At 38.3% G+C, this 24065-nt stretch overlaps 1 protein-coding gene across 1 annotated transcript in view; it reads right to left on the reverse strand.

The window, feature by feature from the left end:
- Window positions 1–10010: 10010 nt before the first annotated feature.
- The window catches only part of LOC109560534 (UDP-glucuronosyltransferase 2C1-like), a 38526-nt gene continuing 24471 nt past the window's right edge, over window positions 10011–24065 (reverse strand). The window contains exons 4-6 of the mRNA XM_070791550.1: window positions 19465–19552; window positions 16475–16694; window positions 10011–10542 (exon numbers count right to left, since the gene is read on the reverse strand). Coding sequence (XP_070647651.1) covers window positions 10263–10542; window positions 16475–16694; window positions 19465–19552 — 588 coding nt within the window. The 3' untranslated portion in view covers window positions 10011–10262. The remainder of the gene's footprint in view (window positions 10543–16474; window positions 16695–19464; window positions 19553–24065) is intronic.

Raw genomic sequence — 24065 nt, forward strand, 5'->3', positions numbered from 1 at the left:
CTGGAGTGGCTTGCCATTCCCTCCTCCAGGGAATCTTCCTGACCCAGGGATTGAACCCTGCTTGGAGTCAATGTTTGAGTTGCAAATCAAATGGTTTCTTGTTGAATTATTATTTCTCAGATTGATTTTATTTTAGCTTTCAGTATTTGTGTCTATGAGCTATAACAATAAGATCATTCCAGTGATCCATTTACAAAATGAGTATTGGGTCTTAAGATGTTCTGTTTCTTATCACCATGTCTCTGTAGAAGCTGTTAATACAAAGAAATATTTTCCTTCTATGATGGGAAGGACAGAATCATTGAATTTAATTTTGTATTAGTTTATTAGTTCTTTTTTAAAATTGCTGGTGTAACAACTTACTACACACTCAGAACTTTAAACTTTATGAATTTACTTCTTAGATCAGAAGTCTGATGGACTAAACTCCAGGTGCTGGCACAGCTAAGCATGTCTTTCTGGAGGCTTAGGGGAAGAATCTGTTTCTTTTTCTTTCTCAGATTCAGGAGGCTGCCTGCATTCCCTGGTGCATTTCTCCCCTAGTTTCTGCTTTCCAACTCCTTCCTCCATTCCAAACTCAGCATCAGCAGATTGATTTCTTCTCATCTTGGTATGTTTCTGGTTCTCTGATCCTAGGTAAAGTTCTCTACTTTTAAGAAAATTTGGATGTGATTAGATGGGCTAGACCTGGATAATGCAAGATATTCTCTTCACTTCAAAGTTTTTAATTACAACATCTGCAAAGTTCACTAAAATTCACCACGTGTGTTGGCATTTCACAGTGTCTGGGTAATAGGGCTTAGATGTCTTTGTCAGTGATTATTCTGCTAACAGCAGTCTATCCTCTGGGCCTGAGTTTCATGTTCATCACACACGCAAAATATATACACCTCATCTTTAGGTTTCTAAAAGTCTCAACACATTACAACATGATGTCAAGATCCTAAATCTCATTCTTTATATCATCTCAATCAGGTACTGGAGAAGCTCTGGATATGATCCATTATGGAGCATAAGCCCTCTCCTTTGAGTCTAAGGAACAAGTTATCTGCTCCCCAAATATAATGATGACAGATCTAGCATAACACTATAGACACCATGTTTCAAAGGAGGAGGAAATTAGGATAAAGTGTAACTTCCACCACTCCCTCTGGTTTGAATGATGCACACCTTCAGTGTCTCCAAAGAGTCTTTTGTGTGACTGAATACCTTTATCTTTTGATCTTTCTGCTGCTGTTGCTGTTAAGTCGCTTCAGTCGTGTCCGACTCTGTGTGACCCCATAGATGGCAGCCCACCAGGCTCTGCCATCCCTGGGATTCTCCAGGCAAGAACACTGGAGTGGGTTGCCATTTGCTTCTCCAATGCATGAAAGTGAAAAGTGAAAGTGAAGTCGCTCAGTCGTGTCCGACTCTTAGTGACCTCATGGACTGCAGCCTATCAGGTTCCTCCATCCATGGGATTTTCCAGGCAAGAGTACTGGAGTGGGGTGCCATTGCCTTCTCCGGATCTTTCTGAAGTATTAGCAAAAGATTTGATAACCACACACTTGGCTGTTTCTCCAGAGCATTTTTGTTTTGTTTTACAGTGAATCTCTTAATACTAGTTTCCTTTGCAATCCGGACAGATTGAATTTCACAAGCCATCAAGTCCAGGTTACTTTTTAATAGTTCTTTCATCACTTTACCATCTCTCCTGTCATATTTTACTATAAGCAGCAGAAGAAACCAGTCAGTATCTTGAAGCTTTTCTTGCAAATCTCAGCTAGATGTACAAGCATGTCACTTACAAATCCTTCATTTCATGTAGGCATAGGACACAATTTCTTTAAGCTTTCTGATAAATACTTTAAGCTTTCTGATAAAAGATTTACCTTTCCTTCAGTTTCCAATCAAATGCTTTTCATTTCCTTTTGAGCACTCACTGGCAGCAAATTTAATGTCAATATTTATGTAAACAGTTTACTTTTTTTGATTTAGGTATTCTCTAAGTCATTTTATTTATTCATTTATTTTTACTATGATCGTTATTTGTTTTTGGAGTATATATGTAGTGACTTGCTTATGTTTCCTACCCATAGGATATTTCTCAGGAAATTTATATATTTCTATATTATGTACTGAATAATACTATCACCATTGATGTGGGTGTATGAATAAAATTTATTCTTCTTAGAGAGGCAATATAACTAATTTTTTATTATATAGTAGTGGGAAAACCCATTTCCTAGAATATCATAGACAGAAATCATGGACCTGCATCTAATGTGTGTTGTCACTGAGGGCCTACTCAGTAGTTTTAATATAGAAGTATCAGGGGAGTTTGTAATTCCCTTGGTTCTGTCTCGTCACAACAAAAATTTGAAGCAATGGGTGGATCAGCATTACAGCCCTCAGATGAACCAGCTGTAGCTCCGTGTACAGCTCAGTTTTATTTAGAAAGTAAAGGAAAATACATCCTCCAGGCATGACGGCATGCCGATCCAAAAGACACGAAGGGAAGAGAGGCCCCCAGCCCAATTTTGGCTCCTCTTTTTATCTTTTTATACGTTTTTTTTTTTTTTTTTTTCTCCTCCCGCTGGGCCTGCCCTATGTAAATTGGGCTAGCCAGGAGTGCTGCTTGTTTTACCTGAGGTCCTCACTCCAGTCCTCGGACCTTTCTTTGTTCTATTTTCGCGGGCTTTTCCCTTCCTTATCTTTTAGCCACCACCATTCTGGACTCCTTTTTCCTATTCTAACTACCTAACAGATATTAAAAAGCCCATAGGAATGACAGAAATAATAATGTTGTTATTCACATAGCCACAAGAATGATCACCCATATTATAGTCAGTTTATCATTATTAGAGAAAATGTGAAAATTATCAGGATCTTCTCTCAGGTGATATATTTACATCTATAAAACATCATAAACATCTATAAACATCTAAAACCATCTGTAAAATATCATAAATCTAACTAAAGCCTGATTATGTAACCAAATCAATCGAGTAAAATCCCAGAGAATCTGAAATCACTGGAATACATATATATATTAAGGACAAATTTCTATGAAGTACATGCAAGACCAGTTTTAAAATAACACTCTGTAGGTGGTTTGGAAAGAATTCAGAACAAGAAAGAACCTAGCCTCTAGTTCAAAAAATAAATAAATAAATAAAATTGAGAAAACTCAAACTGATCTTACAATTTTAAAGAAGATTTTAAAGAAAGGGGCTTATTTAATTTTTTTCTAGGATAGACCTGACTCTGCCACTTTTCCCCCAAGTTTATACATTCAATCCTAGCTGAGAAAGTTAGAATTGTTTATCTGATTACTCAGAAGAAATTAAATTGATTAAGTCACATTCTGTCTGAGCAGGTGAGGTGGTCCAGTGGCTAAGACTCCATACTCCCAAAGCAGAGGGCTTGGGCTTGATCTGTGGTAAGGGAGTTAGATCTCACATGCTGCAGCAACTGAAGAGTTCATATGCTACAACTAAAGACCCTGCGTGTCACAACCTAAAAAAAAAAAAAAAAAAATCCTGAATGTTGCTACTGAGACTGCATGGTCAAATAAATAAATTAGTAAATGAATGGGCAAGTGAAAAGACAGTAAATAAATTCCAGAACCTATGGCTTAACATTTCTCTTGACTCTTCCCACTTAAAACCAGAGAGGAACTGTCCATGTTTAGACTGACTTTTGGTCTCTAATCTCTATTTCACAATTTAAAAGGATTTGTAGTGGCCTATGCCATCTGTCTTAGGTGACACACCAAGTATGCTATTCCCCACTTTACATGGTACGGAAAAAGGGAATATGAGCAGGGGCAGAGTTGAAAATCATTTTGAACCTGGAATCAGAGCTTGTTGACTCAGCCTTTTACCAAACTCTGCACTGAGTAACAAGCGCAGGATTTGTTGGAATGAGAGCAGGACTCCCTCTGGTGCTGCTTTCAGGCTTCACATTTTATTAGAAATCATTGAAATAAATGGGTTTCCTAGGTGCCACTAGTGGTAAAGAACCCACCTGACAATGCAGGTGACATAAGAGACATGGGTTTGATCTCTGGGTCAGGAAGATCTCCTGGAGGAGGGCATGGCAACCCACCCCAGTATTCTTGAGTGGAGAATCCCATGGACAGAGGAGCCCATCAGGCTACAGTCCACTGAGTAGCAAAAAGTCGAACACTTTTTAAGAGACATAGCATACAGCACATTGGGATGAAGTCTGGTTGATGGATGAGTCTAAGCATTCTTTTGTTCCTGGTCATAAGACTAAAATCTCCTTCTTAATTTATATTCATATAATTTTCTGAACACAAAGCAAAATTTGCAAAACTAAGACGATTTTATAAAAATATGGAACTGACTGCAAAGACTGAAAGTGAAAGTCACTCAGTAGTGTCTGAGTCTTTGCAACTATATCGACTATACAGCCCATGGAATTCTCCAGGCCAGAATACTGGAGTGGGTAGCCCTTCCCTTCTCCAGGGGATCTTCCCAACCCAGGGATCGAACCCAGGTCTCCCGCATTCAGGCAGTTTCTTTACCAGCTGAGCTACCAGGGAAGCCCAAAAGATACTTGATTACACATGCATTTTGAAATTTTACCTCCTTTTACAATGTTGACTGGAAAAAAAAATATGCACAACCTGAAAGCTGAGAGTTAGGTTTTATTTGGTGGGAATATTAAGACTTGAGTTGAGAGGAAGCATCTTTGGCGACCATGGAGAAAGCTGACTCTATAACAAGTTTTGCAAAGAGGGACAGGTAATCTGAATATTAAAAGACTACTGTTAAAAGCTAAATTTCTAACATGAAAAGATTTAGCGATCATCTATGTAATGGAAGTTGTAAGCCTCTGGGCTTCCTGAAATCATTTCATTCATATGCATCAAGCTATCAGAGGCCTCACAGAGACTGAACCAGACCTTCCTTTGAGTGTTTGAGTGTCTCCTGTGGAGTCATGGGTCAGCAGTGGCCTGCCTTGGGGACAGGCACTCTGGCTGCAGCAGATCTGGGACACGCAATGTGTGGCATAAACCCTCTTGGAGGAGGTTGCCATTAGCCCCACCAACACAGCCACCAAGCAGACGACCCACAGACTGCAGGATAATTATTCCAAAGAAATTCTCACACTGCTAAGAAAGTTCTAGGACGCACAACAGATTTCCCAACCTGGGAACTTGGCAAAGGGACTGAGAACCCCCGGGGAATTTGACTTTGGAGGCCAGTGGGGCATGACTACAGCACTTCCACAGGACTGGGGAAACAGACTCTTGGAGGGCACAAAAAAACCTTGTGCACACCAGGACCCAGGAGAAAGGAGCAGTGACCCCACAAGAGACTGACCTAGACTTGCCTCTGAGTGTCCAGGAGTCTCTGGCGGAGGCATGGGTGGACAGTGTCCTGCTGTGAGGTCAGGGCCATTGAAAACAGCAGTGAGGGCATAAGTCCTTTTGAAGGAGGTTGCCTGGAAAGGAGACAAGAACTAAACTGAAGCGTATTAATTGTGGTAAAGGCTCTCTAGGATAGTGGGGTGGCTTCCTTTGATACAAAAATCATAATTTTATTGTCTGACAGATCCTTTAAGGCTGAAAGGTGCTTTCATTTCATGTTGCCATATGGGTTACTGATATCATATGCAATTTTATCTGAGACTATTAAAGGCTGTTTCTGTGGGGAAAGAACTGAGAATGAGATATTAGGATCTCAGTCTCCTTGGTTAAGTTTGGAGTCAGAAACCAGAACCTTGGTGGAATTAGAGTGGATTCAGAAGTAAAGAACTTGGGGAGGAAGTAAAATTGAGAAGCAGAAGGTTGGTAGTAATTCAATGTGCACTGCCGACCTAATCGTTCTCTATTTTACAAGCAGCAGACCTTTCTAAGTACCAATTATATTACCATTTAAAATACAGTAGATAATCTCATAAATGTAAGGAGTGTGATAAATCTGAAACAGAAAATCATTATTTTTGGTAAAATAGATAAAACATGACAGAAAAAAATGCTTTCCTCATTTTAAAAAGCAAGGAAGTTTGAAATTAAAAACAGAAAATATGAGTCATTCTTAATAATGTATAGAATGTGACTTTGTGTTCACATATGTGTGTATATACACTTTATTGTTCAGTCACTCAGTCATATCCAACTCTATGCGACCTCATGGACTGCAGCACACCAGGCTTCCCTGACCTTCACCAACTCCTGGAGCTTGCGCAAACTCATTTCTCTTAAGTCAGTGATGCCATCTAAACATCTCAGTCTCTGTTGACCCCTTCTCCTCCTGCCTTCAATATTTCTAATGATTCCACTCTTTTCATTAGGTGGCCAAAGTATTGGAGCTTCACTTCAGCATGAGTCCTTCCTATGAATATTCAGGATTGATTTCCTTTAGGATTGGCTAGTTTAAACTTCTTACAGTCCAAATGGTTCTTAAGAGTCTTCCCCAACACCACAGCTCAAATGCATCAATCCTTTTGTGTTCAGGCTTCTTTATTATGCAACTCTCACATGCATACATGACTACTGGAAACACCATAGCTTTCACTATATGGATCTTTGTTAGCAAAGTAATGTTTCTGCGTTTAAACACACTGTTGGGTTTGTCATAGCTTTACTTTCAAGGAGCAAGTGTCTTTTTATTTCATGGCTGCAGTCACCATCTACAGTGATTTTGGAGTCCAAGAAAATAAAGTCTGTCACTGTTTCCATTGTTTCCCCATCTATTTACCATAGACAACCTTTGTCAGCAAGATAATGTCTCTGCTTTTTAATATGCTGTCTAGGTCGGTCATAGCTTTTCTTCCAAAGAGTAAGCGTCTTTTAATTTCATGGCTGCAGTCATCATCTGCAGTGATTTTGGGACCCCCCCAAAATAAAGTCTGTGGTGGTATCCCTTGTTTCCCCATCTATTTACCAAGAAGTGGTGGAATGCTGCCATGATCTTCATTTTTTGAATGTTGAGTTTTAAGCCAGCTTTTTCACTCTCCTCTTTCACTTTCACCAAGAGGCTCTTTAGTTCCTCTTCACTTTCTGCCATAAGGGTGGTATCATCTGCTTATCTGAGGTTATTGATATTTATCCTGGAAATCTTGTTTCCAGCTTATGCTCCATCCAACCAAGCATTCCACATGAGGTACTCTGCATATAAGCTAAATAAGCAAGGTAACAATATACAGCCTGTACATACTCATTTCCTAATTTGGAACCAGTGTATGTTCCATGTCCAGTTGTAACTCTTGCTTCTTAATCTACATACAGATTTCTCAGGAGGCAGGTAAGGTGCCTCAATTCATCTATTGAAGAATTTTCACTTTGTAGTGACCCACAGAGTCAAAGGCTTTAGCATAGTCATGAAGCAGAAATAGATGTTTTTCTGGAACTCTCTTTCTTTTTTGACAATCCAAAAGTGGTTGGAAATTTGATCTCTGGTTCCTCTGCCTTTTTAAAATCCAGTTTGAATACCTAAAAGTTCTTGGTTCTCATAGTATTGAAGCCCTGCTTGGAGAATTATGAGCACTGCTTTGATAGCAAACTATCACACAATTGCACTCATCTTACATGCTACACCAAAGCCTTTGACTGTGTGGATCACAATAAACTGTGGAAAATTCTGAAAGATATGGAATACCAGACCACCTGATCTGCTTCTTGAGAAATCTGTATGCAGATCAAGAAGCAACAGTTAGAACTGGACAGGTTGGAACAACAGACTGGTTCCAAATAGGAAAAGGAGTACATCAAGGCTGTATATTGTCACCCTGCTTATTTAACTTATATGCAGAGTACATCATGAGAAATGCTGGGCTGGAGGAAGCACAAGCTGGAATCAAGATTGCTGGGGGAAATATCAATAACCTCAGATATGCAGATGACACCACCCTTATGGCAGAAAGTGAAGAAGAACTAAAGAGCCTCTTCATGAAAGTGAAAATGGAGAGTGAAAAAGTTGACTTAAAACTCAACATTCAAAAAATGAAGATTTTTTGTCATGACTGAGAAACTTGAGCAGGATTTCATAAAATAGTCACATATTAAGTATAAATATTTAAAAAATAAAGTATATTAAAGCATGCTATTTTAATTGACAAGAAAAGTCAGAGATCATCAAACTCCTGAAAAATATTTTATCAAACTTAAACTGGAAATATATGACATGTTACAAAGGTTTAGCTTGTGCATACCTAAAATTATTACCATGTTGTTAATATATTTAATATAATAATGTATAAATATTTAAAGAGGTGAAACTTGTGGTTAAGAAAAACGTTGGTCTCTACAAGATAGAGTTTATTCATTTATTTGCTATGGTAGTTGTTTTGTATAAGCTCAGAAATTGTTCAGGGCATCCATTTTGTGAGTTTAATTAAACTCCTTTATGCTACCTCATTTGGTAATAACAAAAAAGTGAAGGTATATCTTGACGTTGGTAGAAAGTAACAAAAGATTAAATTATGATTTTAAAGAATAATTGAGGAAAGAACATTATCTTATTGCCAGAATATAGCACTGTGGTAAATTATAGGTTTGGTTACATTAATTTTATCATAAGCAAGACAGCATTATGTTTACACTTTTTAAACTATATGCCTTAAATCATTATAATTAATTATTCAAAACCTCATAAAATTGAGAAAATCTCTTTATAGTTAATTCCACATCTAAAAATAAATTTATCTTTACCTTGTTCTTATTTGTGCCACTGTTGCTGTAAAAAGCAGATAACTGCCCAAGTGATTTATAATTATTCTAAGATACAGACACAAGCTTGGGTTATAAATATCAAAATCTGTGGTAGATTATTTAATGAACTTGATTACTATTGTGTAATGCTATCACAGTAAGACCAAACAATTTTTTGATCTCAAGGTCAAAACATACTGGAGGATAGACCTCAAGGGCAACATCCTGGAAAATAGATTTTTTAGAAAAGAAAGGGAAAGACATCTTTATTTTTATTAAAAATCAACTTGTATCCTCATGTTACTTCAGATTTCTGGCTGGCACTAGTTAATAAGACGTCTAGGTACTTATGCTTAGTTTAGTGATCACAGTACAGTTCATGAGAGGACCAGGAAAAGTGATGAGACAAAGGAAGAAGAAGAAATGGGCAGACTCCTGGGTTTCTGTTTATTGGAGAAACTAACCACATAGCAAACAGCATTTTTGAGAAACACATATTCCTCCAAAAGTATTTGCAATATAGCTTTTTAGTGGTTTGCTTCTTATTTTTCACATATGTACTTTGTAAGTAAAATTAATGTAGGAAAGAATTAAATAGATTTTTAATTTAAAAGGATAGGTATTAAATTCTAATCATTTACTTTTGCTCCATTGTACCATCAACCTTGCTAACATCTGATAATCAGCTATTTCTCTGAAGCCAGGAAGGGTTATTAATACAATACAAATGAAGTATTATCACTATTAACACCCAAATGAAGGGGAATCTTGAAATGAAAGATGGAAAATAGTGTTTACAAATGGGAAAAAGTCTGATGTGTCATCTGGAAGAAAATTGATGGTGTAAAATGTGCTTTAGGGCTCCCCAGGTGGCACTAGTGGTAAAGAACTTGCCTGTGGATTCAGGAGACGTAAGAGATGCAGGCTTCATCCTTGGGTTGAAAGGATCCCTTGGAGAAGGGAATGACAACCCACTCCAGTACTATCCCATGTACAATGGAGCCAGGCAGGCTACAGTCCAGGGTGTTGCAAAAAGTTGGACACAATTGAAGTGACTTAGGCAGCAGGTAGCAAAATGTGCTGTACAGCAGAGTAGAAACTCTGAGTCTCCTGATCTTCCTGACTGGAAGGAAAGCTCTGGCTAAAGTGTACTCTACACTACTCCTTGTCCAGTTTCTTTAGAGAATGAGTAATAATGAGTACATACTGAAACCAAAATCATGTTTGATTTTCAGGAAATATTCAATATGTTCAGTACTGAAAATAGAATTAATCATTACATTCCTAAGACCTCAAACAGCAGCTCAACTGGTTAAACTGAAATTGATAAATAAAACACTGAGACTTTAATGGTAGTAACTACCATTTGTTTAATTGTTTATATTCTCTATTTCAAGAATAGATTATTTTAAAACTTATTTCTGAATCATGTGGCATATTTTGGGAGTAAGTCTTTGATCTTTGGCTTGATAAACTGAGGAATGGACAAGAATCCAGTGGAGTAGGAGAGGAGTCTCTACTAATCAATGGCTGGTTACTTCCGTGAACCATTCCAAGGATTCCAGGCCAACCGCTAAAAAAACAAACAAAAATACTACTACTCTCTCTTTTTCTTCTTTTCAGTTTTACTAAACTTCCAGCAAAAAAACAGGCAACATTTAGTGACCAGGAATGTAACAGTTGCCACACAGGCTAGCAGGAAGCCAATCACATCCAAAGAGTGGTGCTGGAACCAGGTGAGGTCATAGAATGCTGGTCGAAGGTGCTTGGCTCCTTTGTGGCGCATGACAAACTCAACCCAGAAGACTGCTCGGTCCAGGGGTTTCACAGGCTGATCATGGTGAATTCTTGATAACTTCATCGCATTCTCTTTATAGCTAAAATTGAATATATAAATAACAACTTGAAAAGTTTATTAAGGACACCATATACCTAAAACTGTTGTATATTATTAAAAGTATATTGCATAATTATATGATATGTGTGATAAATGAGATCACTGAGACTACAGAAAGCACATGACAATTTGTTTCCTCTTGATATGATATGATATGATATATTTCTAGATATGATGGCCTATCAGTTGGAATGTGATGGATGCTTTATAGTCTCAGTAATTATTGGAGGTAGGAGAGAAAATAATTGCCAGTTGGAAAAAGCATTCTGAAAGTACAGAAATAGGAATGGATTAATATGTAGCTTGAGAATATAGAATTTTGATCTCACTTGCTGAGTGCGGCACTGGGAACATGATAGTGTCAGGAAGCAGCATTGAGGGCAGATTTATGGAAAAGAGATCCTTTTCTCACCCCTTCACTCTTCCCCAGGTTCGATCTGGAGTATCAGTGTTAATAAGACTTCAACAGTAATAGGAAATGGTTTTGGTTGGTGATCTTCATGGTCCTGACATTCCAGATGCAAACAAAAAGCTTCATGTGACCCTCTGGGCAAGAAGTAGGGCTTGAGACTGAATAGATGCTGCAATTTTTGCTTCAGGCTACCGAGGGCTGCATAGGCAGTGGTGAGATGGAAGGATGGCAATTGTTAGAACACTAATCCTTCTAACTTCTGTCAAGGAACAGACCAGGGTTTTGATTTAAGGCTTTGAATGGCTGACTTAGAAGCAAGATTTCATTGGGTTTGTGAATGAAGGGGATTATTCACCCACGCTGAAGGGCAGTCATCATTGATAGAAAATACAGAACATTGCCTTGCAGAAAATGGTGGAACAGCATGTAAAAAGTTCTGAGGAAGAGAACTATAAACCAGAAAAACTTAAACAAATCCCTTTTCCCCTTTGGTTTTAAAAAACCAGGCATGTCTTTTTAAATATACAAGAATATAAGGAATAAGTACCTCTGAATACATCTCAGGAAAACAAACAGTATCAACAGAAGTTCCAAGACAGACATGGTAACAAAATATTTATCAGATAAAAGTTAATAAAATGAATTGAAAAACTATGATAAAACACAAATTGCATCATTAAATCAATATAAATCTGAAATTAATGCTAAATGATATTGGAAATTGTGGTCATGGACAAGATGTACATGTTATCAACTTTGATAACATTACATTGATAATATAGCAAACAAATCTAAGATGTGATGTTTAAAGCACGCTGATGGAACCTGGGGCCTGTATTACAGAGTGATGTAAGTCAGAAAGAGAAAAACAAATATCATGTATTAATATTGGAACCTAGAAAAAATTGTACTGATAATCCCACTTGTACAATAGGAATAGAAATGCAGATATAGAGAACACACTTGTGAATACAGCCAGGGTAGGAGGGGATGGGATGAAACGAAAGAGTAGCACTGACGTATATACACACCATGTGTAAATTAGATAAAGCCAGTTAGAAGTTGCTGTATAACACAGGGAGCTCAGCCTGGTGCTCTGGGGCTTCCTAGGTGGCTCAGTGTTTAAAAAAAAAAAAAAAATTTGCCTGCCAATGCAGGAGATGCAGGAGACTGAGGTTTGATCCCTGGGTCAGAAGATCCTCTGGAAAAGGAAATGGCAACCCACTCCAGTAATCTTGCCTTGAGATTTCCATGGACAGAGGAGCCTAACGGGCTGTAGTCCATGAGGTCACAAAGACTCGGACATGACTGAGCGACACACACAGACACAGAGATGGGATGGGATGGGGGTCAAAGGGAGACTCAAGAGGGAGGGAATATATGTATACTTAAGGATGATTCACATTGTTGTACAGTACTAACCAATATGACATTGTAAAGCAATTATTCTCCAGTTATAAATAAGTTAAACCAAAATGAGAGATACTGATAGGAAGTTAAGTGACTTCATAGTGAAAAGTCATTCAATACTGAAGAAAATGAAATATTTTAAAAATTATTTTAATCTTTAATGTCAATGCTTATTTATAGATTTATGTCAAAATTTTACTAAGAATTTATCTGATATTAAAGAAGTATTTATCCAAGCCTGGCAATTCTTTTAATTTTATATAGTTTCTTTCTCCAAAGAATATATTTGTTTTATTTATATGAAATAGAATTACATAATAAATTTAATCTTTCATTATTGAGAATTTATTTATGATCACAGCTAATCATCATGTTGTAAAAAGTTTATTTATTTATTACTCATACCTGTGCCTTATTATTCAAAGCTTGTCTCACCAGTCTCCCAAGTCCTAGGTCCTGAAAACACCACTCTGCTCTCTGTTTGAATTTCTAGATTGCATGTATAAGTGACATTGAATAATATTTGTCATTCACTGTCTGACTTACTTAACTTGGCCAATGCCATGGTTTCACAAATGACAGTATTTCCTTTGTCCTATTTCTGAATAATGTTCCTTTACATACATGTACCACATCTTCTTTATTCATCCACTGACAAACACTTAGGTTTTAGTCATATCTTCATTACTGTGAATCAAGCTGCAATTAGCACTGGGGTGAAGATATCTCTTCCACATTCTGTTTTCATTTCCTTAGATATATATCCAGAAGTGAGATTACTCAGTCTCAGTGAGTGAAAGTCGCTGAAAGTCATTCAGTCGTGTCCAACTCTTTGCTACCTCATGGTCTATACAGTCCATGGAATTCTCCAGGCCAGAATAATGGAGTGGGTAGTCTTTCCCTTCTCCAGGGGATTTTCTCAACCCAGGGTTTGGATCCAGCTCTGCCACATTGTAGGCAGTTTCTTTACTAGCTGTGCCACAGGGGAAGCCCAAGAATACTGGAGTGGGTAGCCTATCCCTTCTCCAGTGGATTGTCTAGTAGTTCTATTGCTAATCTTTTGAGGAGTTCCCATATTAATTTCCATAAGGGCTGTATTAAATTACATTCTCACCTGGAGTGCACTGGGGTTCCTCTTTTACAACATCCTCACCAATACCTCTTAGACCTTGTATTTTGATGATGGCCATTCTAACAGTTTCAAGCTGATCTGAAACTCAATATTTGAAAAACTAAGATCATGGCATCCAGTTCTATCACTTTGTGTCAAATAGAAGGGGAACAATTGGAAGCAGTGGTAGATTTATTTTTTTGGGGCTCCAAAATCACTGCAGACAGTGACTGCAGCCATGAAATTAAAAGAAGCTTGCTCCTTGGAAGGAAAACTATGATAAACCTAGGCAGTGTATTAAAAAGCAGAGACATCACTTTGCCAACAAAGGTCCACATTGTCAAAGCTATGATTTTTCCAGTAGTCATGTATGAATGTTATTTTGTGCATGTGTGCTCAGTCAAGTCTGGCTCTTTGAGACTCCATGGGCCGTAGCCCTTCAGGCTCCTTTGTCCAAGGAATTTTCCAAGCAAGAATACTGGAGTGGATTGCCATTTTCTACTCCAAGGAATCTTCTCAACTCAGGGATTGAAACTGCATCTCCTGTGGCACCTGCATTGACACATGGATTCTTTACCACTGGACCATAAAGAAGGCTGAGCAACAAAGATTTGATGCTTTTAATCGTGGTGCTGGAGAAGACTCTTGAGAGTCCCTTGGACCACAAGGAGATCAAACCAGTCAATCTTAAGGAAATCAACTATGAATATTGAGTGGAAGGGCTGATGCTGAAGCTGAAGCTGAAGCTCAATACTGTGGCCACCTGATGCAACGAGCCGACTCATTAGAAGAAACCCTGATACTGGCATAGATTGAAGGCAAAAGGAGAAGGGGGCGGCAGAGGATGAGATGGTTAGATAGCATCACCAACTCAATGGACATGAATTTGAGCAAACTTTGGGAGATAGTGGAGGACAGAGGAGCCTGGCATGCCGCAGTCCATAGGCTCACAGAGTTGGACACAACTTAGTGAATGAACAGCATCAACAACAATTGTAACAGGTATGAGGTGGGATTTTGATTTGTATTTCCTGATGCTTAGTGACATGAAGCCCTTTTTCATGTATCTGTTGGTCATTTGCATGTCTTCTTTAACAAAATATCTATTTAGTACCTCTGCTCATTTAAAAAAAAAATTTGTTTTTTTTTTTGCTATTGAGTAATGAGTTCCTTCAGAGAAGGCAATGGCAACCCACTCCAGTACTCTTGCCTGGAAAATCTCATGGGTGGAGGAGCCTGGTAGGCTGCAGTCCATGGGGTCGGGAAGAGTCGGACATGACTGAGCGACTTCACTTTCACTTTACACTTTCATGCATTGGAGAAGCAAATGGCAACCCACTCCAGTGTTCTCGCCTGGAGAATCCCAGGGATGGGGGAGCCTGGTGGGCTGCCGTCTCTGGGGTCGCAGAGTTGGACACGATTGAAGCGAATTAGAGCAGCAGCAGCAATGAGTTCCTTATATCATTTGTATATTAATCTCTTATCAGATGTATACTTTTCAAAATGTTCTCCAATTTTGTAGATTCCCTTTCATTTTACACATCATTTATTTTTCTGTGCAGAAGTTTTTGAACTTGATATAGCCCCACCTATTGAGCTTTGCATTGGTTCCTTGTATTTTTGGTGTTATATCCCAAAATTTGTTTCTAAGACCCTTGTCAAGTAACTTTTCCTCCTGTTTTAAGATAGCAGCTTTATGGTTTCAGGTCTTTTGCTTAAGTCTTTAGTCTATTTCTAGTCAATTTTTGTAGGTAATGTAATATGGGGGTCCAAATTTCATTTTCCTGCATATAATTATTTAGTTTCCCCAGTACTACTTATTGAATAGATAACACTTTTCCTATAGAGTATTCTTCACTTTTTTTTTTTCAAATATTTTTCAACTTTACATATGAGGGTTCGTTTCAGGGCTCCTAATCCTTTCCATTGGTATGTATGCCTATTTTTATTCCAATGACATTTAAAAAAAAATTACTATAGCTTTGTAGTACAGTTTGAAATAAGAAGTGGGATGCCTCCAACTTCGTTATTTCTTGGGATTGCTCTGGTTGTGATCTCTTGTGGTTTCATACAAATTTAGAATTTGTTTTTTCTATGTCTGTGCCCCAGAAGGCCTTAGAAATTGGTCACTCAACCCATTCTTCATTTTCTGCCAAGGAATTCTTTCTAGCTGAAAGTTCTCTCTTGGTGATGAGTAATGCTGGCTTGGGGATGATGCTGGTAAAATAAAACTGTCATCATTCTGTTCTTGTGTGATTTATCTCAGTTTTTTTGTTCTACTGTGTTGCTAAAATTTCTTACATGGCCTTTAGGGCACTCCCAGAGATGATTTTGTTCATAAATAGTGTCTAATTGTTGTTCTTTGCCAGGGAATGAAGAGGCTGGGGTCTTCTCTACTTCCTTGGATCTCTCAATTTTTCTTCATTCACTTTTTCTGTTTTTCATTTAAAATATACCAATATAAGAAAATTTTAACTAACAAGTATAGTCCTATTTTTAAACAAAATTATTTATATTATTTTCTATTTATAAATTAACACTATTAATTTCTATTTATAAATTAGCACAAGGAAATAGTGGAAGTTTCTAAACTGTCATTCATTATAGCTACATGAGGAGAGTTGAGTGAGTTTTTATTTTTATTTACCTTTGTTTTTGTCATATTGCCTAAACTCTTTATAGTGATAATATCTGCAATTTTTAAGAAATAAAAGTACTGTTATTAATAAAAATTTGTATCTTTTCAACAATAGCTCACTTTCTTTAAATAAATGTAGTATTTCTTCAAGATTGTAGTCTATCATTCATTAGTGGTAGGTGACAAAGTACTTTCACAAAATTTAGGAAACATAAAATAATCTAATTTGCTATTAGGTATGTGTTGGTGATCATGTAAAAGTTGTCAATTTAAAAATTTATGAAACTATTCTTCAAGAAACAAGATGTTTCTTCTTAGAAAAGAATATATTCTCTACTCACAAAGGGTTGTTAATAACTGCTTTCAAAGCATTAAGCAGATTTTCACTTGTCATTCTTTCCAAGTCTACATCAACGGCTGCCCCTTTGGCTTTCATACGAGCAACATTATCATACTGATCACCAAACATAGGAATTCCAACCATAGGGACTCCATGGTAAATAGCTTCATAGATCCCATTGGTTCCACAGTGAGTGATAAAAGCTCTGGTTTTTGGATGACCTAAAAATTAAAATTTAAAAAAAAATTATTATTCTGTTGTAAGAGTGTCAGAAACAGAAAATCATGATACCTTCATAAATCATTAATTCTATTAAGTGACATCTTCTATATAATTCTATGCCATGAGGCCTCATATAAATTCTTATAGGCTCCAAAGAAATCAGCAATTAATTACTCCAGCTAAGTATAATTAGTGATTCCAGCAAGTAAGTCATTCTACAGACAACTGAGAATTTTCCTGCAGAATAAACGATGAAGAGTACTTGTCATTTGACAAGTTATTGGAGGGAGAATACATCAACAAAAAAGAATGGAAGGACTGAAGAAACCAAATATTTTTGTTAGTGGGAAAATACTTTTGTTGATGGGAAAGGGGTGGTGAGATGTGCAGGGTTTCCATACCAGAATGTTAGCATCAGTTCAGTTCAGTTCAGGTGCTCAGTTGTGTCCGACTCTTGGTGAATCCATGGACTTCAGCTCACCAGGCTTTCCTGTCCATCACCAACTCCTGGAGTTTACTCAAACTCATGTCCATTGAGTCGGTGATGCCATCCAAACATCATCCTCTATCATCCCCTTTTCCTACTGCCTTCAATCTTTCCAAGCATCAGGGTCTTTTCAAATGAGTCAGTTCTTCACATCAGGTGGCCAAAGTATTAGAGTTTCAGCTTCAGCAACAGTCCTTCCAATGAATATTCAGGACTGACTGCCTTTAGGATGGACTGGTTGGATATCTTTGCAGTCCAAGGGACTCACAAGAGTCTTCTCCAACACCACAATTCAAAAGCATCAATTCTTCAGTGCTCAGCTTTCTTTATAGTCAAGCTCTCACATCTATACATGACTACTGGAAAAACCATAGCCTTGACTAGATGGACCTTTGTCGCCAAAGTAATGTCTCTGCTTTTTATAGGCTGTCTAGGTTGGTCATAACTTTTCTTTCAAGGAGTAAGCATCTTTTAATTTCATGGTTGCAATCACCAACTGCAGTGATTTTGGAGACCCCAAAAATAAAGTCTGACATTGTTTCCACTGTTGCCCCATCTATTTCCCATGAAGTGATGGGACCAGATGCCATGATCTTAGTTTTCTGAATGTTGAGTTTTAGGTCAACTTTTTCACTCTCTTCTTTCACTTTCATCAAAAGGCTTTTTAGTTCTTCTTCACTTTCTGCCATAAGGGTGGTGTCATCTGCATATCTGAGATTATTGATATTTCCCCCAGCAATCTTGATTCCAGCTTGTGCTTCATTCATTCCAGCATTTCTCATGATGTATTCTGCATATAAGTTAAATAAGCATGGTGACAACATACAGCCTAAACGTACTCCTTTCCATATTGGGAAGCAGTCTGTTGTTCCATGTCCAGTTCTAACTGTTGCTTCCTGACCTGTATGCAGATTTCTCAAGAGGTAGGTCAGGTGGTCTGGTATTCCCATCTTTTTCAGAATTTTCCACAGTTTATTGTGATCCGCACAGTCAAAGGCTTTGGCATAGTCAATAAAGCAAAAATAGATGTTTTTCTGGAACTCTCTTGCTTTTTTGATGATCCAACAGATGTTGGCAATTCGATCTTTGGTTTCTCTGCCTTTTCTTTAACCAGTTTGAATATCTGGAAGTTCACAGTTCATGTATTGTTGAAGCCTGGCTTATAGAAGGCTTGGAGAATTTTGAGCATTATTTTACTAACATTTGAGATGAGTGCAATTGTGTGATAGTTTGAGCATTCTTTGGCATTGCCTTTCTTTGGGATTGGAATGAAAACTGACCTTTCCCAGTCCTGTGGCCACTACTGCATTTTCCAAATTTGCTGGCATATTGAGTTTATCATACAAAAAGGCTACAGCAATTACATGTGTACTCTGTTTAAGCATTTAACTCTATAGTAATAGAGAGCCATTTGTATTATAGATGGTGAAATGGTTTGCCAGATTTTTTCCCCCATATGGTTGTAGTAGGCAAAAGAGAATAGAAGTGGGATAAAATGGATGAAGAGAATCAGGAGGTTTCTGCAATATTCTATACAAAAGTTAATGGGAGCCTGATATAAAGATACTTTATTTGACTTTGATTCTCAGGAGGGAGAGACTATATCATAAGTGAGAGAATTATAAATTTGATATTTGTGTTACAGTTTGACAAAGATCCTTGACCAAAGTCTAGTCAGACTTCCCTGAAATCTTCTCCACTAGAATTTTATTTTGGTTCTACTTTATCTCTGCATTGCCCAATTTTAGCAAGCACTCTACTAAGTCAGTTTAACAGATCAGTGTTGATGTCTGATCATCTTTTATAGCTGCCACCTCTTCTCTCACTATCCCCCAAGTGATATGTGATGACCTTAGCATGCCTTCAGTAAGAATCTAATTAGGTTAGTTTTGCTAGACTGTTCCTTTGCACCTGACATTTGCTCTTTCTAATTTTCCATACAATGAACTTCCACTCACTATGCTCTTTTGTGATAAATTCTCCTATTTTCCTTTCTGCATGCAGCGTTGAATCCAGGCTCTCTGTCATATTATAAAAGTCCATTGCACTAATAACTATACTTATCATGATGGTTTTGAAAAAAGTTTGCCTTAGTCTTTAAAAAGTGTCAGGAATAATCTTTTCTTTTACAAACTCCAGAAGAAATGTGAAGAAAACATTAAAGCTTTTTTTTTTTGGTTGCTGTTATTTTAAATACAAATTTGTTGGATTTATCTGTTATTGAGCAATCAGTCACATTATCCCTCATTCAGCTATGTTTATTTTTCTTTCTTTGGTCTTACCAAGAAGATCATTCTGTGGAATCCATTTATATAGTCGGGTATTGGCTCCTAATGTTTCTGGTTTTTTTCCTGTGTATCTCCACAGAACCTATTAAGATAAATGTCTTTATTAGAAGATTTTAAGAATCACAACCTGTCAAAAGAAAGCGGTTAACCTAGGATTAATCAGGTCTGATGCCTCTAGGTGATAAACAAGCAAACTGAGGCCCTAAGTGATTAGGTAATGAGTGTTTTTAAGCCATTGACACTACAACCATATTTTCTAAGGCTTGAAACAATGTGGTCATTAGGTTATCATCCTTGGATTAAATGTAACTTGTAGATGAAGAAAAATGACAATCTGTATCTGAAACAACAACATACTGGTATTACTAGGCTACTCTGGTAAAGGGGATTTTTGAAACAAAATTTTCAGAGGCAAAGGGGAGGGATATTATTTACCTCTTTTGATCTTTTTTTAATATAGTTACCAGTAACAGAAACTCATATAGTAAAATACTGGTAATGATATTTTTCATTTTAAAGTATTGTAACTATATGATCAACCTAGATAGCATATTCCAAAGCAGAGACATTACTTTGCCAACAAAGGTCTGTCTAGTCAAGGCTATGGTTTTTCCTGTGGTCATGTATGGATGTGAGAGTTGGACTGTGAAGAAGGCTGAGCACCGAAGAATTGATGCTTTTGAACTGTGGTGTTGGAGAAGACTCTTGAGAGTCCCTTGGACTGCAAGGAGATCCAACCAGTCCATTCTGAAGGAGATCAGCCCTGGGATTTCTTTGGAAGGAATGATGCTGAAGCTGAAAGTCCAGTACTTTGGCCACCTCATGTGAAGAGTCGACTCATTGGAAAAGACTCTGATGCTGGGAGAGATTGGGGGCAGGAGGAGAAGGGGGCGACAGAGGATGAGATGGCCGGATGGCATCACTGACTCGATGGACGTGAGTCTGAGTGAACTCCGGGAGTTGGTGATGGACAGGGAGGCCTGGCATGCTGCAATTCATGGGGCCACAAAGAGTCGGACCCACTGAGCGGCTGAACTGAATTATTGAGTCTGGTGGCATTAAAAACATCCACAGTGGTGTGTAACCATCAACTCTAACTGCACACTGAATATTTTCATCATCCTTCATGTCAGTTCTGTATCATTAAATAACTCCCTATTCCTCTCATTCCCTAGCCCCTGATAACTTCTGTTCCACTTTCTGTCTCTATAAATTTGATTACTTTGGTAACAAGTACAAGTGGAACCATGCAATATTTTTCTTCCACTGACTTAGCATTATTTTATTTCAGGGTTCATTCATTTTGCAACATATCAGAATTTCCTTTCTTTTTTAAAGTTGAATAATGTTTCATTGGCTTCCCCGGTGGGGGAGCACAGGCCATAGTGACAGCACACAGAGTGTGGCCGAGAGGAGCTAACCCACGTCCGAGGTCAGGGGTGTAGGCTGGGAGGAGCAACCCCACCTCCAAAGATCAGTGGCTGCAAGGGTGCAGGAGGGCCTAGAGGAGCTATTCAACATTCAAGGTCAGGAGGTGCGGTAGTGAGGAGATACCCCTCGTCCAAGTTAAGGAGCAGTGGCTGTGCTTTACTGGAGCAGCTGTGAAGAGATACCCCACGTCCAAGGTAAGAGAGATACAAGTAAGACAGTAGGTGTTGCAAGAGGGTGTCAGGGAGCAGACACACTGAAACCATAATCACAGAAAGCTAGTAAATCTAATCACACTAGGACTACAGCCTTGTCTAACTCAATGAAACTAAGCCATACCCATGGGGCCACCAAAGACAGGTGGTCATGAGGGAGAGGTCTGACAGAATATGGTCCACTGGAGAAGGGAATGGCAAACCACTTCAGTATTCTTGCTTTGAGAATCCTATGAACAGTATGAAAAGGCAAAATGATAGGATACTGAAAAAGGAACTCCCCAGGTCAGTAGGTGCCCAATATGCTACTGGAGATCAGTGGAGAAATAACTCCAGAAAGAACGAAGGGATGGAACCAAAGCAAAAACAATACCCAGTTTTGGATGTGACTGGTGATAGAAGCAAGGTCCGATGCTGTAAAGAGCAATATTGCATAGGAACCTGGAATGTCAGGTCCATGAATCAAGGCAAATTGGAAGTGGTCAAACAGGAGATGGCAAGAGTGAACGTCGACATTCTTGGAATCAGTGAACTAAAATGGACTGGAATGGGTGAATTTAACTCAGATGACCATTATATCTATTACTGCGGGCACAAATCCCTCAGAAAAAATGGAGTAGCCATCATGGCCAACAAAAGAGTCCGAAATGCAGTACTTGGATGCAATCTCAAAAACAACAGAATGATCTCTGTTCGTTTCCAAGGCAAACCATTCAATATCACAGTAATCCAAGTCTATGCCCCAACCAGTAACGCTGAAGAAGCTGAAGTTGAATGGTTCTATGAAGACCTACAAGACCTTTTAGAACTAACACCCAAAAAAGATATCCTTTTCATTATAGGGGACTGGAATGCAAAAGTAGGAAATCAAGAAACACCTGGAGTAACAGGCAAATTTGGCCTTGGAATACGGAATGAAGCAGGGCAAAGACTAATAGAGTTTTGCCAAAAAATGCACTGGTCATAGCAAAAACCCTCTTCCAACAAGACAAGAGAAGACTCTGCACATGGACATCACCATATGGTCAACACCAAAATCAGATTGATTATATTCTTTGCAGCCAAAGATGGAGAAGCTCTATAGAGTCAACAAAAACAAGCCCAGGAGCTGACTGTGGCTCAAATCATGAACTCCTTATTGCCAAACTCAGACTTAAATTGAAGAAAGTAGGGAAAACCACTAGAGCATCCAGGTATGACCTAAATCAAATCCCTTATGATTATACAGTAGAAATGAGAAATAGATTTAAGGGCCTAAATCTGATAGATAGAGTGCCTGATGAACTATATGGAATGAGGTTCGTGGCATTGTACAGGAGACAGGGATGAAGATCATCACCATGGAAAAGAAATGCAAAAAAGCAAAATGGCTGTCTGGGGAGGCCTTACAAATAGCTGTGAAAAGAAGAGAAGCGAAAAACAAAGGAGAAAAGGAAAGATATAAGCATCTGAATGCAGAGTTCCAAAGAATAGCAAGGAGAGATAAGAAAGCCTTCCTCAGCAATCAATGCAAAGAAATAGAGGAAAAAAACAGAATGGGAAACACTAGAGATCTCTTCAAGAAAACTAGAGAGACCAAGGAAACATTTCATGCAAAAATGGGCTCAATAAAGGAAGGAAATGGTATGGACCTAACAAAGCAGAAGATGTTAAGAAGAGGTGGCAAGAACACACAGAAGAACTATACAAAAAAGATCTTCACGAGCAAGACAATCACGATGGTGTGATCACTCACCTAGAGCCAGACATCCTGGAATGTGAAGTCAAGTGGGTCTTAGAAAGCATCACTACCAACAAAACTAGTGGACGTGATGGAATTTCAGTTGAGCTATTTCAAATCCTAAAAGATGTTGCTGTGAAAGTGCTGCACTCAATATGTCAGCAAATTTGGAAAACTCAGCAGTGGCCACAGGACTGGAAAAGGTCAGTTTTCATTCCAATCCCAAAGAAAGGCAATGCCAAAGAATGCTCAGACTACTGCACAATTGCACTCATCTCACACACTAGTAAAGTAATGCTCAAAATTCTCCAAGCCAGGCTTCAGCAATACGTGAACTATAAACTTCCAGATGTTCAAGCTGGTTTTAGAAAAGGGAGAGGAACCAGAGATCAAATTGCCAACATCTGATGGATCATGGAAAAAGCAAGAAAATTCCAGAAAAACATCTATTTCTGCTTTATTGACTATGCCAAAGCCTTTGACTGTGTGGATCACAAAAACTGTGGAAAATTCTGAAAAAGATGGGAATACCAGACCACCTGACCTGCCTCTTGAGAAATCTGTATGCAGGTCAGGAAGCAGTAGTTAGAATGGGACATGGAACAACAGACTGGTTCCAAATAGGAAAAGGAGTATGTCAAGGCTGTATATTGTCACCCTGCTTATTTAACTTATATGCAGAGTACATCATGAGAAACGCTGGGCTGGAAGAAGCACAAGCTGGAATCCAACATTGCCGGGAGAAATATCAATAATCTCAGATGTGCAGATGACACCGTGCTTATGGCAGAAAGTGAAGAGGAACTAAAAAGCCTCTTGGTGAAAGTGAAAGAGGAGAGTGTAAAAGTTGGCTTAAAGCTCAACATTCAGAAAATGAAGATCATGGCATCTGGTCCCATCACTTCATGGGAAATAGATGGGGAAACAGTGGAAGCAGTGTCAGACTTTATTTTGGTTGGCTCCAAAATCACTGCAGATGGAGATTGCAGCCATGAAATTAAAAGACGCTTACTCTTTGGAAGAAAAGTTAAGACCAACCTAGACAGCATATTCAAAAGCAGAGACATTACTTTGCCAACAAGGGTCCATCTAGTCAAGGCTATGTTTTTTCCATTGGTCATGTATGAATGTGAGAGCTGGACTGTGAAGAAAGCTGAGCACTGAAGAATTGATGCTTTTGAACTGTTGTGTTGGAGAAGACTCTTGAGAGTCCCTTGGACTGCAAGGAGTTC

Source organism: Bos indicus, chromosome 6 (genome assembly GCF_029378745.1).
Source record: "Bos indicus isolate NIAB-ARS_2022 breed Sahiwal x Tharparkar chromosome 6, NIAB-ARS_B.indTharparkar_mat_pri_1.0, whole genome shotgun sequence".
Classification (NCBI taxonomy): domain Eukaryota; kingdom Metazoa; phylum Chordata; class Mammalia; order Artiodactyla; family Bovidae; genus Bos; species Bos indicus.